The 17,781-nt window shown below is 43.3% G+C and overlaps 1 protein-coding gene across 1 annotated transcript in view; it reads right to left on the reverse strand.

The window, feature by feature from the left end:
- TMPRSS15 (transmembrane serine protease 15) overlaps positions 1–17,781 on the reverse strand; it is a 473,521-nt gene that overhangs the window by 311,444 nt on the left and 144,296 nt on the right. The window contains exon 9 of the mRNA XM_073584497.1: positions 1,457–1,597. Within this exon, the coding sequence (XP_073440598.1) occupies positions 1,457–1,597 (141 nt within the window). The remainder of the gene's footprint in view (positions 1–1,456; positions 1,598–17,781) is intronic.

Raw genomic sequence — 17,781 nt, forward strand, 5'->3', positions numbered from 1 at the left:
TTTTCCCTCCTCACTAGAGTTTCACTTTCCATAAATCACTGTTCAGTGTGTGTCTGGGGAAGGAGCAGCTGGTTCTGCTCTCTGCACTGAGGCTGCTAGAGGGGGAGGATTTGTTACTGTGTCAGGAGGGCTTGTTCATGTAGACGGGGAGTGCCTGTTGCTATGGAGGGTAGGGTTGTTGCTATAGAGGGCAGGTTTTTAGTGGAGTAGGAGGTTACGACCAGTTCTCATTTCAATGCCAGGACACCCCCCCCCTTGGACGTTCTGATCAGAAGCAAGAGAGTGATATCTAGAAAACCCTGCAAAATGGTGACAGAAGGTAAATTACTTATTGTCACTATTCTGCAGCCGAGATATGCACTGAGATTATGTGAAAAGCCTGGACAACCCCTTTAAAGATGGAAGGGAGAAGCTGATGGAACAAAAGCTATTCTAGCAATCATTTTTGTTATTTAACCTTTTGTTGACCCTTTACAATTTTGAAAAATGACATTTCCTTTCATACCCCAGAGCATAATTAGTGACATTAACTTCATGGAGAATAACTTCAAATTTGTTTGGAAAATCTGCATGAACAGGCAAATTTGTATTTTGTCTTTTCCGCTCATCTCTAATTTTCTGTTATATTGGAGTGATAAAAAACAACCATGTCATTCCTTTAAAAGGAGTCTGTCAGCACAGAATGACTGTTGTAACCAATTACAGGCGCTCGATGCATCAAGGTGGGGCCAAACATGTGAGTGCACCCTCCCACCTTCTTGTTTTCCTGCTCTTTCCACCCCCTCTCTCTTTGATTGACAGCTCTGGATTCATAGAGCCAGAGAAGGGTTGAAATAAATGGAAACCAAGGAGGTGGGAAGGTTTATTTAAATGTATGGCTACAACAAGGGTGCACCAAGCACCTGTACTTGATTGGAGTAATCATTCTGAGATGACAGAGTCCCTGTAACTCCATAAGTAGTGTATAAAGAGACCTGTGCACATGTATAGCCATTTCTCAAAGCTGGAAGGAGCTGGGACTCCCTTGTATTCAACATGGGGTACTAGAAGTGGAAATACTATAAATGTCTGAATTTCCAAAATGAGAAAACTCCTATAAATATAGTACATTTAATACCACAGTAATGGCATGTGATCTTTCAAAGTGTCTATCTGAAGTCCTATGCAAATTCTTTATGTAACTTGCAGTACTGTGATATTGGTTTGCCAAGATCTTAATGTACGAGAACTTTGCAAGTGAGCTGCATTAATAATAATAATAAGAATCTTTATTTATATAGCGCCAACATATTTCGCAGCGCTTTACAGATTAACAGTTTCAAAACACATAAGTAACAACATTAAAAATACAATAATTAAAGCAAAATAAGACGAAATGGGTCCAATGTGCCAAAAAATAATATTATTTAAATATATTTGTTGTGCCATTCATACACTGGGTCATGGTAATACTTACTTGTCACACCACTGGTGGTGAACACTGAATACATGCCTTCAAAACCACTGAGACCACTTGATGTAGAATCACTCATAAATTCCACAGTAGCTTGATGTGAAAAAATTCTAAAATTTCCAGGATTTGTTCCCCACAATGATGCTGTAAATGTAAAGAATAGCATTTAATATGGTCACGTTTTAAAATATACATTTGCTATGTGATAGAGCTACCATTATTTTGTAACTAGAGATAAATGAAAATCTGACTAACTACTCATTAACAACTGTTTTTCATATTTTCCAGAAACATATCAGTTGCACAAATTTCAAGTGACTCATCTAAATATTACCTTAAGACTATGCACATGTTGAGCATTTGCTTGCAGAAATTTCACAAGGTTTCTGGCTTTTTGCATGTCTTGGCAGCAAAAACTTTGCGGTAACACATGTTTTGCCATAATTTTTGGTGCATTTTTTAAGCATTTTTGCATTTTTTTTGCATTCGTTTTTGTACAGCAAGGAAGGCTTTTTTTTATTAGTTTTAAAATTTAAAGGGAAAAGGAGGGGAATAACAAGGGAAATAGGGGAAAAAAATAAAAAATCCAGAGCTCCGCTCTAATGCAAAGACATTTGCAAACAAATACAGGTAATGACATTTCCTTCCAGACTTAGAACATGTGTAACTAATATGAAATGTAGCCCATGAGTAGCAACAGAGTTTTACAAAAATTTGGAATTCCATACTTCCCATTTAAGATTATATTTATTCAGGGAATTATTGTTAAAAGCTATCCTCTCCTCCATGAGACTGTGTGAACGCAAAGTCTCAATGATATCTAATGATATCTGAGAACAGAGGTGCATTCGATTTTTTCCACCAGTAGGCGATGGAGTTCTTGACAACCAGGAAAATGTGAATTATTATATACTTTATTGAGGGACTAATGGATTCCAGGTCCAGAGACAAAAGTGCCATCTTAGGATTAACTTCTATTTTAACTGAAGATATAGAATTTATGTGATTTCCCACCTTTGTCCATAGAGTTCTTAATCTCGGACAACTCCAGAAAATGTGGTAGAGATTACCTGGCAATTTATAGTCCCTCCAACATAACGGAGAGATGTCTTTGCAAATGTGAGAAAGCCTAGTCGGAGTATAGTACCACAGTACCATAAGCTTGAAGTAAGCTTCATGCAAAGCCATAGATGTAGTAGAGCCATATGAATACTTTATTGCCGATTCCCATTTATGTTCCTGAAATGTCATCTTAAGATCTGCTTCCCACTTTGACATATATCAGTTTTTGGAGAAAAAATTATCCCCTATAATTTGTAAGGCTGGTTTCACACTTGCGTTTTTTTTTGCGGGATTTTAGCGCTAAAAAACGCATGCGATTTTTTTTCCTATACTTTGCATGGGATGCGCTTATGTGCGCATACACATGCGTTTGTATGCGTTTTTCCGCGCATGCGTTTTTTTGCGGTATGCGCTCGGGCGCACAAAATGCATCCTGTTGCATTTTTTGAGCGTCCGACTTGCCTCAAAAAAACGCATGTGCACGCAATGCATTTTTTTACAGCAAGACACCCATTATAAGTCTATGGGTGCGCATATGTGCGCATTGGCATGCTTATGTATGCGGTTTTTTGCGCATGCGTTTTTTTTTTCACCATTAGTTGGACAATGGAATTTAGGGGTTTGGGTTAGAGTTAGGGTTAGTTAAGGGGGTTTAGGGCTAGGGTTAGGGTTAGCTAGGGTTTAGGGTTAGGGTCAGGGTTAGGGTTAGGGTCAGGGTTAGGGTTAGAGTTAGGGTCAGGGTTAGGGTTAGGGTTAGGGTCAGGGTTAGGGTTAGGGTTAGGGTTAGGGTCAGGGTCAGGGTTAGGGTTAGGGTCAGGGTTAGGGTTAGGGTCAGGGTTAGGGTTAGGGTTAGGGTCAGGGTTAGGGTTAGGGTTAGGGTCAGGCTTAGGGTTAGGGTTAGGGTTAGGGTCAGGGTTAGGGTTAGGGTTAGGGTTAGGGTTTGTAAAGTCATGGTTTGGGTTAGTGTGAGGGGCCACCTAATGTTGGAAAAAACCGCAAACGCGGTAAAAACGCACTAAAAACGCATACAAACGCATAAAAACGCTGCGTTTTTTTCATGCATGCTCATAAAAATGCTTGAAAAAAACGCAGCATTTGTATGCGTTTTTTCTATGCGTTTTTTTGCGCTAAAAACACGCTGGAAAAAAAGCAAGTGTGAAATTAGCCTCAGTAAATATTTCTAAGGCTCCATTTATTCCTATGTGTTGGATTGCCCACTAAAGAGGAAATATTTTCCAAATTTAGAGATCTACTATTCAATAATAGTTGAAGGTGATCTTTCAGAATCATGTATGACATAAACTGCGTTGATGGCAGATGGAACTTATCTCTAATCCTGGAAAAGGAGGCGATGCAAGTACCATCCCAGATATCTCCAACCTTTTCTATATTTGAATCAAACCATATATTGTGTAAAGAAAACTTATATATCCCTGTAAGCAATTTAAGTGGAAAGTTTTGTATAATAGAGAGTTTATCGCTCTTTTTCTTTAATTTGGCAAATTTCTTCAAAGCCTCAAGAATAGCATGAAAAATTGGGTGCTTATAGCTTTTAAGTGAAGGTTTTAGCGTGTAGGTAAAAAATAAATCTTGTAATGGAGCATAAGAGTTTGAAGCCAACTCCAAGTCGATCCACGATGGGGATTCCCCCGCCCTAAACCATTGCTGGCTGTGCCTGATCAGAGTTGCCTGATAGTACGCCCAGATGTTTTGTAAGGCTAGGCCTCCATTAGTTTTCCTTCTATACAAGATATTGGCTGCAACCCTCGGTTTTTTGTTTCCCCATACAAATGAGTTTATCAGATTTTGAATTTTATTATTAGTTTTGCATGAATTTGTAGGGGGAAGGTCCTAAAGATATATAAAATCTTGGGTAATATAAAAGATTTTATTACCAAGACTCTTGCCAAATAAGGTAAGATCAAGAAGATTAAAATGCGAAAAGTCTTTAGTAATCTTGTCTATGAGAGAAGCAATATTAGTAGCCACAATTGATTGGAAATTACTAGAAATATGAATGCCCAGATATACCAAACTTTCCTTCTCTAGTTGAAATTTAGTCCTATACAGAACCTCCTTAATATCACTATGTAACATATTAAAGGGCAAGATTTTAGATTTATGTATATTGACATTAAAAAAGAAGATTTTAGAAAATTGCTCCAAGACAGTCAACAGGGCCTCAATTGATTTAATTGGATCTGTCATGGAAACAAAGAGGTCATCTGCAAGGAGAGTGAGTTTATGGGAACACAATCTGGTGTTTATTCCTGAAATGAGAGGGTTAAGGCCCCTTTACATTTAGCTATTTACCAGCGATCCCGACCACGATACAACCCGGTCAGGATCGCTGGTGCATCGCTAAATGGTCGCTAGTGAGCTGCCAAACAGGCAGATCTCACCAGTGATGTAGCGATGCTCGGCGGTTGTACTTACCTTTCAGACAAAACGATGACCGCCGTCTTCCGCCTGCATCCATAGCTCGCTCGTTGGCGCCAGTAGGAAGCCGACGACGAGAAATGGACGTGGATGATCTCGCATGATCAGCGATAGCCAGCGGGGGAGCCGGTTGGAGGTAAGTATCACATGTAGCGATATCACTAGTGATATCGCTGCTGTGCCACAAAATCGGTGATGCTTTAGCGATATCGCTACTGATATCGCTATGTGTAAAGCCCCCTTTAGTCCTGATTGCTTTGGCAAGGGGCTCGACTGCCTATGCGAAGAGTAGAGGAGAAAGTGGACACCCTTGCCTGGTGCCATTTGAGATTTTAAAAGGCTTAGAAAAATGATTATTTAAGTAAATTTTAGCGTTTGGCTCAGCATATAGGGAGAAAATGATGGACACAAATTTATTGTCGAATCCTAATTTAATTAAAACGTTTTTAAGATATAACCAACTTAATCTGTCAAACGCCTTCTCTGCGTCTAGAGACAGGAACAGAGAAGGAACGTTTGAAGTCTTGATCAAGTGGAGTAAATTCAGAATTCTCCAGGTTCCATCAGGCGCCTGCCTGCCTGTAATGAACCCGATAGGTCATTTGATATTAATTGTGGTAGGGCATTTTTGAGATGATCCGCCATAATCTTAGAATAAATTTTATGTCCCCATTGAAAAGGGAGATGGGCCTATAGTTATGAATTATTTCTGACTCACTTTTCTCCTTGGGAAGCATTATTATGGTGGCCTCTAGCATATCTTTTGGGAAGGAGCCAGTAGTGGATACATGGTCGAATAGATTTTTTAATTGCCTGGAAATAAGACTAGAGAATGTTTTGAAATATTCATTAGTGAAACCGTCAGGACCTGGGGATTTTAGTGGTTTCAGTTTATTGATAGTATTGGTAATCTCCTCAATGCTAATAGGACGGTTTAATAGTCTTAAATCTAACTGGTCTATTTGCGGGAGATTTAAACCAGCCAAAAGGAATCAATCACTAATTGGTCCGGAATTGGAGTTGAGGGGTCTTTTTTTAAGTTATACAGCTCACTGAAATATGCCGCAAAAACATCCGCAATGTCTTGCGGGTGAGATTTAACAGTCCCTGAAGGAGATTGAATCTTGTGTATTCGTCCAATTGTGCGTTCTCTTTTTAACTTGTCCATCATATGTTTCGTTGGCTTGTTAGTTGACGAATACAAAATAAATTTAGAAGCCCTAAGAGCTGAATCGTATTCGGTCAGGATCTGTGAGCTAAGCTCTTGTCATAATTTTAATATTTCTAGATGAAGGGCGTGGGATGGGGTAGCTAGACTGCTCTGTTGCTCTTCTTTGGATTTTATTTGTAATTGTAGAGTGGTTATTTTTTCTCTCCTTTCCTTTTTGTATCTTGAAGAGAGCTGCATTAAACATCCATGAACAACAGCCTTATGCGCCCGCCATAAGGTAAATGGAGTAATTTCCCCTAAAGAGTTTTCAATAAAATAGTCACTAATGTTTTTTTCTATAATTTGTCTATATTTGGGAATTTTGAGCAGAGTTTGATTAACTTTCCAAAGAAAAGTATTCTGTGTTGAGGGCCCTACATTAAATTTTGCCATGAGCGGGGTGTGATCGGAGAAGGACTTGTTCAAAATTTCCACCTTTCTGAATCTGGACAATGAAAAGATATTAGTAAGAAAAAGGTCAATTCTTGATGTGGAATCGTGAACGTTGGAGTAATGTGTGTACTCCCGAGATGATGAATTGAGGCACCTGAAGACGTCAAATAGCTCATTTTTCATTAGTCAATTATTCAAGAAGGAAGATGATAGTCGTGTTGGGGAGGACGAGTCCATATGTCTATTGGGCACATTATTGAAATCCCCTTTCTTAACTCTGTCAATTTTTTAAATTAATTTATTAAAAAAAGGGAATTGCTTTTTATTAGGGGCGTAAATGTTGATGATTGTAAACAATTTGCCATTGATCGTACACGTAAGAATGTGGTATCGACCTCTAGTATCGGCCTTCTCACTAATCAGTTGGAACGATATTCTGTTGCTGATAATGGTTATGATACCAGCTCTTTTTTTCTCACCCAATGCTTTAAAAATGTGAGGGTATTGTTTGTGCTTGAAAGTGGGGTGGTTGTCTCTTGCCAACTGTACCTCTTGTAGACATGCCACGTTGGCTTGATATAGCTTGATTTCTTTCCATGTTGTGTATCTTTTATAAGGGCTATTAAGGCCTCTGACGTTATATGAGAGGATACTGATATCCATCTGTTCCCACCCTAGGGCACAAACCAAGGTATGTAGTCTGGGGAAATATGTAATACAAGAAAAATGAACAAAGAAAGAACAAAAATGAAAAAATGAATACAAATAAATGGAGATCTCTTGAAGGAAACCAACACTTGTGGTATCTCTTCTGAATTGGGGGGTAAAAAAAAATGCGGCAAAGGTCCTACATGACCAGCCAAGGTCTATAAAAATACGCTGTAATATTACAATACGTTAGAACCAGTAACGCTAAGGAAGGAACCAGAAATATTAATATGTACATTTAACCTTTGTGAAGAAAGGCAATGAAATCCTGACCTTCATCTATATGTAGTAGTGGGATGTTCTTACCCTTGTACCAAACAATGAGTTTGGTCGGAAACCCCCATCTATATGATATCTCCAAGTCCCTTAGCTTAGTAGTAACTTCCCGAAATACTTTCCTCGCCTCCATTGTATTTCTGGAGAAGTCGGAAAAAATTTGTATGTGCTCATAAGGAGCCGGGAAGACACCACGCTCTCTTATAAATCTCAGAACCTTGTCTATGGTTTCAAAGAAGAGCAAACGCAAGATAGTGTCCCTCGGTTTATCTGGTGGTATACCCCGTGGGCACGCCAACCTATGGACTCTATCAATTGTCAGAGGGCCTTTGGGTAATTAGAGAGATCGTCTTGCAGGACTGTCTCTGGGATTCCTCTGATTTTAAGGTTATTGCGTCGACTCCTATCTTCTAGATCTGTGAGTTTGGATTTCAGAGACGTGATTTCCTCCCTCAGATCTAAGTTTTGTTGTAAGAGGGACTCTGTTTTTGTTTCCACTTTCCCAATTCTCTTCTCATTGATCTCGAATCTATTTGTAAACTTATCACAGACCTCCTGCATGAAGCTTCTCTGTATCTCAAAACCTATTGTAATGGAGTCTTTTAAGGATTTGCAAAAGTTGGCCACGATTCCCTCTGAGACTTGTTTATCTGAGGCCAAGAAAACCTCATAATTGACCATATCAAGCGAGGGGATAATTTGTTGGAAGGATCCTGGGCAACCCTTTTTTGGAAGGGGTTTAGTCGGGCTACCATTAATCAGAGATTCCTCTGAGGTACTGTCAAAATCCAAGTTTGTAGCCCCCATCCCCTGAGCCCCCTTTCCTAAGCTTTTCCTTTTGCTAAAATGTGTCATATCCATACCATCCTCTCTTTTGTTGCCTGTCTCGATATTTGTAGATTTTTGTGTATTGCTCTGGAAGTCAGGGAGTAAATCTTAATGTGTCGATTTCCCTTGTGACACTTTACCATGACAGGCATTTGAGGTGTTCAATGAGGGGCTCTCACGTCCCTCATGTCGTTTAATAGGCGATCTAGATTTAGTTGGGCTAAGCAGATTAAAGTAGATGGGTCGCCAGATAACTTTGTTTTTGTAGTATTCCATGTCCTTTGTGTTCTGTTAGTTTGTCCTTTAAATTTCAAGCCCCCAGTCACCATTCTGTCAAGCACTGGTGGTGTTATGGCAGGAAATTCAAAATAACTTACAAATATAAATTGTTAATGAGGTCTCTGTGTAGTGGAGGATAGAGCAGAAAGGCACTGCCAATCTTTGTGTTGGGAGTCAAAAGTTATAGGCAGAGTCACTCCACTTAGTATTGAGTATTGTGAATAATATAATATTGTGAGCAATATATAATATATATCAGTCAATATGTGTCCCACAAGTGATATCGATGAACTAGGAGCTGACAGGCTGGATTCTTCCCTTCATGATAGATTGTGTGGATATTAGTTGGAGTTTTAGTCCCCCGGAAATGTGCGGGGAGGCCGCGACAGTATAATGCACCAGTTTATTTGTATGGTGCCTCCTAAGGGATTCCTCTCCCCCTGTAGAATAAGCCTGCACACCCGTGACACCAGTTGTGGCTTGTATTGTTAAGATGCACTGTCTCCAGGCACCCTTTATGTTCCAATGCCCTCCCCACTCCTCTTTATGTGCTTACCACTGTTATGCAGGATTCACCAGGCCTCTCTCTGCTGACAGGAACCTCCACCCCACAATGCAGCCACAAGATTTTATACATATCTCCTGCAGCACAGAATTTTTTTAAGTCTTTTGCATCCCACAGCCCCAGCAGGGCTATTATTTTGGTTTAATATAGCCACTTATGCCTTTCCTCCTTGCCACAATGTGTACCAGACGTCTTGCAGCTTTCCCCGGAGTCTCCGCTTCTCTTATAGCAGCACTGGTATCTTCCCGCTTTCCTCTGTGTCTTCCTGGACTCACCGCTTTATTCTCCGCTTCTTCTCTCTCGACGCTCCTTTCTGATTCTTCTTTCTTCTTCCTGCTCTTGTTCTATCAGCTGCCTTCCTCCTCCGGCTCTGTCGCTGCTTCTCCTGTCCTCCGCTTCCTGTTTATCTCAGCGCGGTGATTTTCCTGCCTTTTTTTCTTCACAGCGGCTCCTCACTTTCCCGCTCTTTTAATGGCGGCGCCGGCTCCACTTATCTCATAGCGACGCTGGTCTTCTCGGTCTCCTCAGTCTCAAGTGCAGCGGCGGCAGACTCCACAGCTCCTGACTCCTCTGGAATGGCCACTGAAGCTTCACTAAGGAGGAACTCCCGGACTCCAGCAACCAGTTTCCCGCCAATACCGCAGCTTCACTCACCACGACACTGCTTATCTCCTTGGGCTCCCCGGTCTCACAGGTAAAATGGCGGCAGTCCTTTTATTTCCTCCAAAGCTTCTGACTACCCCGGAAAGGCCAGTGATACCTCACTGAGGGGGGACTCCCGATCTCTTGACGCTGGCTTCCCGCCAATATCCCGGCTTCACTCACCACTTATTTCAGTCAGCTGTAGCAGGTGAAAAACAAGTCCCACACTTTAGAAAATGACATCAAACGATTACAGGAAGGTTGTGAACAACTTCAGGGATTAATTTAATCCATGTTCTTCCTTTTTTCCTATATTTTTTGTTGCTTGTCTGACTGGTCACACAGGAGCTCTGAGCTCACATGTCCGCCATCCAGCTGAGCTCAGGCACGCCCCCGCAATGAAGGCTTTTTTGAGCTCAGTAAAAATATTAAAAAAATTTTGTGATGTAAATTGTGATTTCTTGGTTTAACACCACTTTTTTCATTCTGATGCAGTAGAATCAGAGTAATGAGATTAGGGTTCAGTGTCAGCAGCTGTCATTGACATCAAACCCTAGGCTTAGTAATGAAAAGACAATGGCTGTTTCATGCACTTGCACTTCAAAGGGTCCCATAGAAGCACAGCTGCGTGAAACGGCCGTTGTCCACATCTCTTACACTCCTCCCGAGCCTATGCTTTTTATCCAATAAAAATCATCATGACAGAATGGTGAGTGCCATCCTTTCTTTCTTTTTGTGATACAGTTTTGTTGATCTGCTGGATTGAGCACCCGTTCCACAGGTAGAATGGCGTACAGTCCAGGTGTGTGAATTTGTACCGCAATTATGGGACTTTACTAAGGGAGAAATAGCAGTGCTGAATTTTTTCTCTCATTTGGACTAGTAATGAAAAGGTGTCAGCCCAACACCCTCATTACTAAGGTGGTAAATAAACAAAAACACACAAACAAATACACACACATTGTCACCAGCCTATGTAGGAGCTTTACTGAATGAATCTACATAGGCTGTAACTAAACAGCAACTATTAATTGAAAGAATAAAAGAAAATGAAAAAAAAAAATGCGCAGGCTCCTGTGTAATTTTCATAACAATTAGAGGGAAAGCCGATGGCTGAGAGTTGATGTTAATATGCTAGGAAGGAGCCAATAGCCATAGAGTTTCCCAGGCTATAAATATCAGCTCACAGCTATCGGCATAGTCTTTACTGGCTAGTTTACAGGGGGACCCGAGAAAAAATTTGACATAGGGTCCTCCTATGAAATCTAGGCAGACAGCTGTGGGCTGATATTAATAGCCTAGGAAGGGGCCATGAATATTGGCCCCCTCCTAGATTCAAAACATCAGCACTCAGCCACCCCAGAAAAGGCGCATCTATAAGATGCACAAAATCTAGATCTTAGCCTCACTCTTCCCACTTGCCCTGTAGCGTTGGCAAGTAGGGTGATTGATGTCAGATTTGAATTGTCAGGTTACAAGCCCACAGGTTAGTAATGGAGAGGCAATTAAACCATATTCACCGAATGCCTAATCCACTGATGCCAACATCTCGCACAACAAAAATTAAATAATAAACCACAATATTCCACACCTGTTCACAGAGAAGTTAATCCCTAATGTCCCACAACAATCCTGATGACTTTGAAATAGAGTTGAGTTTAACGGGTCGAAAAAATTCAAAAGTCTCCGACTTTCGCCAAAGTCGGGTTTCATGAAACGAAACCCGACCTTAGCGTGAGGTCGGCCACGAGGTCGGTGACTTGATGACATAGGCAGCGGTCACCACCATCTTGGAGAAGGGCATACAAGTGATTGGCTTGCTTTGTGTGGCGTCACAGGGGGTATAAAAGGGCGGGGACGCCGACCGCCATGTTACTCATGCTGATCTCAGAAAAGGGAGAGCTGCTGCAGCTGCTGATTCTGTAGGGAGAGCGTTAGGAAGGCAAAAAGAAAAAAAACCTGCTTCTGCTGCTAGCGCTTTTCACTGTAGTTACTGTGCAGTGAAAGGTGAAGATTTTTGCCTTTGTGCAGCAGCGCTGGTGGTGATTAGCCTGCCTTTTAAGGCTAGCTGCATTGCTGTGTGCACACTGGTGTTCAAACTGCTTTTCTAAAAGCAATCCAAATTGTATTGTTTTGTCCTGGTGAGGTAGTGAGCTTTCAATTTTTCACACACCGTACAGCAGTGTACGCTCCTCACACAGTACCGTGTAACGGCTGTTATCACGGCCAAATTGAAGCTACAGTATCTACGTGTGTGACTCTGTAAGGAAAAGTCGAGGAGTTTGTCCGTTCTTACAGACCTACACCTTATAGTTTTGTCCATTTTTCAAACAGTTTAGTATATTTGCTGTTTGATTACATTCAAAACTAGAGGGAGACAGGATGTGTCAGTCCGTATACAAAAACACAGAGCTTGACAATTTTACATACACCGTACAGCGGTGAACATGCATGCTCCTCTCTCAGTACCGTGTAACGGCTGTTATCACGGCCAAATTGAAGGTATCTAAGAGTGTGACTCTGTAAGAAAAAGCCGAGGAGTTTGTCCGTTCTTACAGACCTACACTCTAGGGAGATTCTAATTCTGCCCAATTCTATATACACCTTGTAGTTTGTCATACACTAGGCAATTTCTGCCAGTCACATTGCGGTGTTATAGACACAGGGTCTGACAGAATCCAACTGTGTACTGAAGTGTAGAGAGATTCCAATTCTCCACAGTCCTCTATCCACCTTTCTTACAACATCCAGAATCTGCCTGTCTCATTTTTGTGTAAAATAAACAGGGCCTGACAGAATCCAACTGTGTCCTGAAGTCTACAGAGATTCCAATTCTCCACAGTCCTCTATCCACCTTTATTACACCATCCAGAATCTGCCTGTCACATTGCGGTGTAAAATAAACAGGGCCTGACAGAATCCAACTGTGTCCTGAAGTCTACAGAGATTCCAATTCTCCCCACTACTATATACACCTTGCACCTTGTTTTACAGTACCATATAGTTGGTGGTTTTTCGGGTACATTTTCCACAAAAATGAGGAAGTGTGGTGGAAGAGTCTGTGGAAGTGGGCGGGGGTTGGCAGCTGGTAATGATGGTGTTGGTGGTGGATCTGCTGGTAGTGGCAAAAGCAAAATAGCACCTAATGCAGGAGGTGTTGAGCCTGCGTCATCATCTGGCTCCACAAGGCCTTGAAGGCTCCCTTTTCTGGGAGTAGGTAAACCGCTTTTAAAGCCGGAGCTTCAAGAACAAGTTTTGGCTTACATTGCTAACTCAGCCTCCTGCTCTATCGCCTCCTCTTCTGAAGTTTTAAAAAATAAAAGCACTGAGTCATCATTGGAGGCTCATGTTCATGAACCACCCCTTTCCTTGTGTCCTTCACCCCAACCAAAATTGAAGGATGCGGCAGGCCACACTACAGATTATTCCATGGAGCTGTTTTCACTTACCATGCATGGGTTATCAAGTCAAATCGTGAATTACCCAGGCAAAGATGAATCTGACATGGAGTGTACTGATGCACAGCCACTGATAGATGATTCTGCTGGTACATTCACTCAGAGCACTACATTGCCCTCGCAGTGTACTGAGCCAGAATCTGACCCAGATGAAACTCAGGTGCCCCTTCCCGCATACTATACCACCATACACGGTGACACAGAGGAAGGCGTACATGACATTGAAGAGGAGGTGATGGATGACCCAGTTGTTGACCCAGATTGGCATCCATTGGGGGTAGAGGGTGCCGCTGCCAATAGCTCAGAAGATTAGGAGGAGCATCCGCAGCGGGCATCGACATCGCAACAGCTGTTATCTGGCAGGCCCGGAGCAGTCCAAAAACGGGTTACAAAAACCAAAATAGTTGCAGGACAGCTTGGCCAGATAGTCAAAATAGCACAGCGTGCAAGGCCTCAAAATGTCTTCCATAGTAGGAAGAGTGCAGTGTGGCACTTTTTTGAACAAAATCCTAATGATCAGGCAAAGGTTATCTGTAAGAAGTGTGCAAAGACCTTTAGCCGAGGGAAAAATCTGAGAAATTTGAATACCAGTTGCATGCTAAGACATTTAACCACCATGCACTTGCAAGCGTGGACGGACTACCAAAACTCACGCACCACATGTGCTTCTGCTCCCAAAGAAGGTAGTCAGCAACGATACATTGTTTCCCCCACTGTAAGTCCACCAGTTAGCACACCACCAGCAGCAAATGTTGAGTTGTCGTCACAAGGGCAAATCAGTCAGGGAATCACACTGTTATTGCAACGAAAGACTGAATCTAGGCCATCAGAAAGAACACCAACTCCATCACCATCATCAACCCTCTCTCAGGCCGCCATGTCCACCGTTAGTGCCACCATATGCAGCTCTCAAGTCCAGCTCACCCTACCAGAGACTATGAGTAGGACAAGAAAGCACTCATCCTCTCATCCGCGTACACTGGGTTTGAACGCCCACATTGCCAAACTAATCTTGTTAGAGATGATGCCCTATCAGTTGGTTGAAAGTGCAGCTTTCCACGAACTCATGGCCTACGCAGTACCACGCTATGACCTACCCAGTCGCCACTTCTTTTCTCACAAAGCCATCCCAGCCCTCCACCTTCATGTGAACGACCGCATTGTCCATGCACTCAAGCAATCATTGAGTGGAAAGGTGCACCTCAAAATTGATGCATGGTCCAGTAGGCATGGCCAGGGCCGTTACGTGTCCATCACTGCGCACTGGGTTAATGTGGTGGATGCAGGGTCCACAGGGAACAGCTGTGATGGCACAGTGCTACCTAGCCCACGGTATAGGAAACAGTTGGCTGTAGGCGTTCGACCCTCCTCCTCCTCCTCCAGAAGCGAAAGCTCGTCCACAGAGCGCAGTCGCACGAGCACTGCATCCGCAGCTGATAGTGGTGCACACGATGTGCCCCACTATCGATCAGCTAGTGGAAAGCGTCAGCAGGCTGTGTTGCAGATGATGTGTTTGGGCAACAGACACACCGCGGAGGTACTGGCCGACTACTTTCAGCGACAAACTGAGTCATGGCTGGGCAGTCTACATCTTGAGGCAGGCAAGGTAGTTAGTGCTAACGCCCGGAATTTTGTGCCATCCATAGCCCTTTCAAAACTCAGACACATACCTTGCTTGGCTCACATATTGAACCTGGTGGTGCAGTGCTTCCTCACTAATTATCCGGAGTTAACAGGCCTGCTCCATAAGGTTCGAAGACTGTGCTCTCACATCCACCGGTCGCCGGTACACCCCAGTCGTATGCAGAAGCTGCAGCGATTGCTCCACCTTCCCAAGCACTGCCTAATTATCGACGTTGCAACAAGGTGGAACTCCACCCTGCACATGGTTGAGCGGCTGTGCGAACAGAGGCAGGCCGCAATGCATTTGTGGGAGGATACACGGGCAGGCACTTTGAGGGCAGACATGGAGTTGACAAGTGTGCAGTGGTCAAGGCTGAAAGACCTCTGTAAAGTCCTTCAGTGTTTTGAGGAATGCACACAGCTGGTAAGCGCAGACGACGCCATCATAAGCATGAGCATCCCACTTATGCGTCTGCTCATGCAAACTTTGACACACATCAAGGAGCAGGCGTCTGCAGCCGAGGATGATGAGGAAGAGGAGGAGGGAAGCCTTGATGACAGTCAGCCATTGTCTGTTCAGGGAACTGTCATGGATGAGGTGGAGGAAGAAGAGGAGGAGGAGGATGATGATGATGGAGATGATTATTTAGGGGAGGAGGATGCTCCTCGTGGGGCAAGAGAAAATGTTGGCGTGGCAAGGTCTGGTACTGGGTTTGTGCGTGACTGAAGGGATGTGGATTTGCCTGAAAGTGCTCCTCCACCCAGCACTCGCAGTGCATCATTGACACCGGGAACATTGGCCCACATGTCAGATTATGCCTTGCAGATCCTAAAAAGGGACCCCCGCATTGCCAAAATGATGAACGATGTTGACTACTGGTTGGCCAGCATCCTGGATCCACGCTATAAAGGCAAATTCCAAAAGATCAAGCCACAGGAGAACCTTGACCGAATATTGGCTAACAAACAAGCAACTCTGGTAAACCGGTTGGTTGAGGCATTCCCAGCACACAGCAGCGGTGATGGTTATCACACGAGCCGTAGGGGCCGGGGGGCAACTTGGAAGAGGTGTTGGTGGTGCACACATCAGAAGTGGCGTTGGAGACAGGGGTTTCATGACCATGTTGTGGACTGATTTTTCAAGTCCCGCTCACACGACTGGTAATATTGCATCAATTGAAAGTGACAGGAGACAGCACTTGTCAACTATGGTTACAAACTACTTTTCCTCCCATATCGATTTTCTCCCTCACAGGTCATTCCCATTTGACTATTGGGCAGCTAAACTGGACACCTGGCCTGAATTGGCACAATATGCCTTACAGGAGCTCGCTTGCCCAGCTGCAAGTGTGCTGTCGGAAAGAGTCTTCAGTGCTGCTGGATCAATCCTGACAGAAAAAAGGACCCGTCTGTCCACCCAAAATGTGGATGATCTAACCTTCATTAAAATGAACCATGCATGGGTTTCCAAGGATTTTGTCACACCTTACCCTGATGACACATAGGTTGAAAGAAAAATGGCTCTCTTTGGTCCACCTCTTCCTGGGACTTGACCAATTTCGCCTTTAGCAGCAGGTGAATGTCCCACATCAACATATGCCATTTTGTAAACCTCCCTAACTGGGCTGCCTGCTCCCCCCATGGCCGGGGTCACCACCTAGCACATGCAACCGTGCGAGTGCCGTTGCCCTGGACAGGTGAGTGGGCCGACTCTTGGGTGCGAGCACTGGCACAGGGTCCCTCATAGTGCAATCAAGTGTCTCTGACGGTGGGGGTGCACACCCGCCGTCAGACACACCGCCGTACTATGAGGGGCCCAGTGCCAGTACCGACGCCCACGAGTGGGCCCCCCTTCCTTGGGTGGGGCCCCAGCATTTGCAATGTTTACCTCTCCCTGCTCCTCCGTTGTGTAGTCTGGGCTGTCAAATCCTTCACTGGGACTGCCACTACAAATTTGGTGAACTGATAGAAGATGATGTTTAAGACGTAGCTATGCCCTGTCCCGCTGGCCGGGATCTAGCTTCAGATGATCAATGGCTTCTATTTCCTATGGACGTCGACTCACAATGAGATGCAGTGGTGGTTTCTCATCAACTTTCACAGTTTTCCTATCCACAGACGTGTGACATTCCAGCACACATTTTTAAATGTGCCCTCTCATGCCAATCCAAATAAATCTCCTACGGCCTGTGGCTTCTGTCTTTTGCACTCCAAAGTTACGTGACAGAGCATGATAGGCAGTGAGCACCATGTTTACATCTCTCCCTGTGATCAAAATTATATGGATATGAGTAATGGCGATGGGATCAACGGTACTGCGATACAATAACACTTTCTTCACAAAGAAAGGTTTTCGCTGTCTCCACCTACTAATTAATTGAGGGTCTGCATCGCCTCTGAGAATTGTGACGGAAGTTTATCCCGTGAATAGGACTTCCTAGATTTCTGCAATCACTAGAATTTATGTCAGTAATTGTATGCATCTCATTTTCTATTGCGGAGAGTCTGGACTGTCTTACTGAGACAGAAATATATATGAAGATTTAAAAATACCACCAAAAGTTCCATTTCCTTTTTTCTACTTTTTAGATTGTTGTCTAATCCATACTGAGAACATGGAGATTTTAAATATTTAAACTATGCTAAATATACCTGCTATCCAGTGATAATGTACCCTTTCTCAACTTTGTACAAGCTGGTCAAATCCATACTGGGCCTGAGACCGTCTGAGCCTGCCTCCTGATCTATAGACATAGGTTTTTAATGTGTAAACTATGCTATACATACCTGTAATCTGGTGATACGTTACCCTTTCTCACCTTTGTCCAATCACGTCTAATCCATA

This window comes from Dendrobates tinctorius, unplaced genomic scaffold (assembly GCF_039654945.1).
Source record: "Dendrobates tinctorius isolate UK_male_01 unplaced genomic scaffold, ASM3965494v1 ptg000084l, whole genome shotgun sequence".
NCBI classification, from domain to species: Eukaryota; Metazoa; Chordata; class Amphibia; order Anura; family Dendrobatidae; genus Dendrobates; species Dendrobates tinctorius.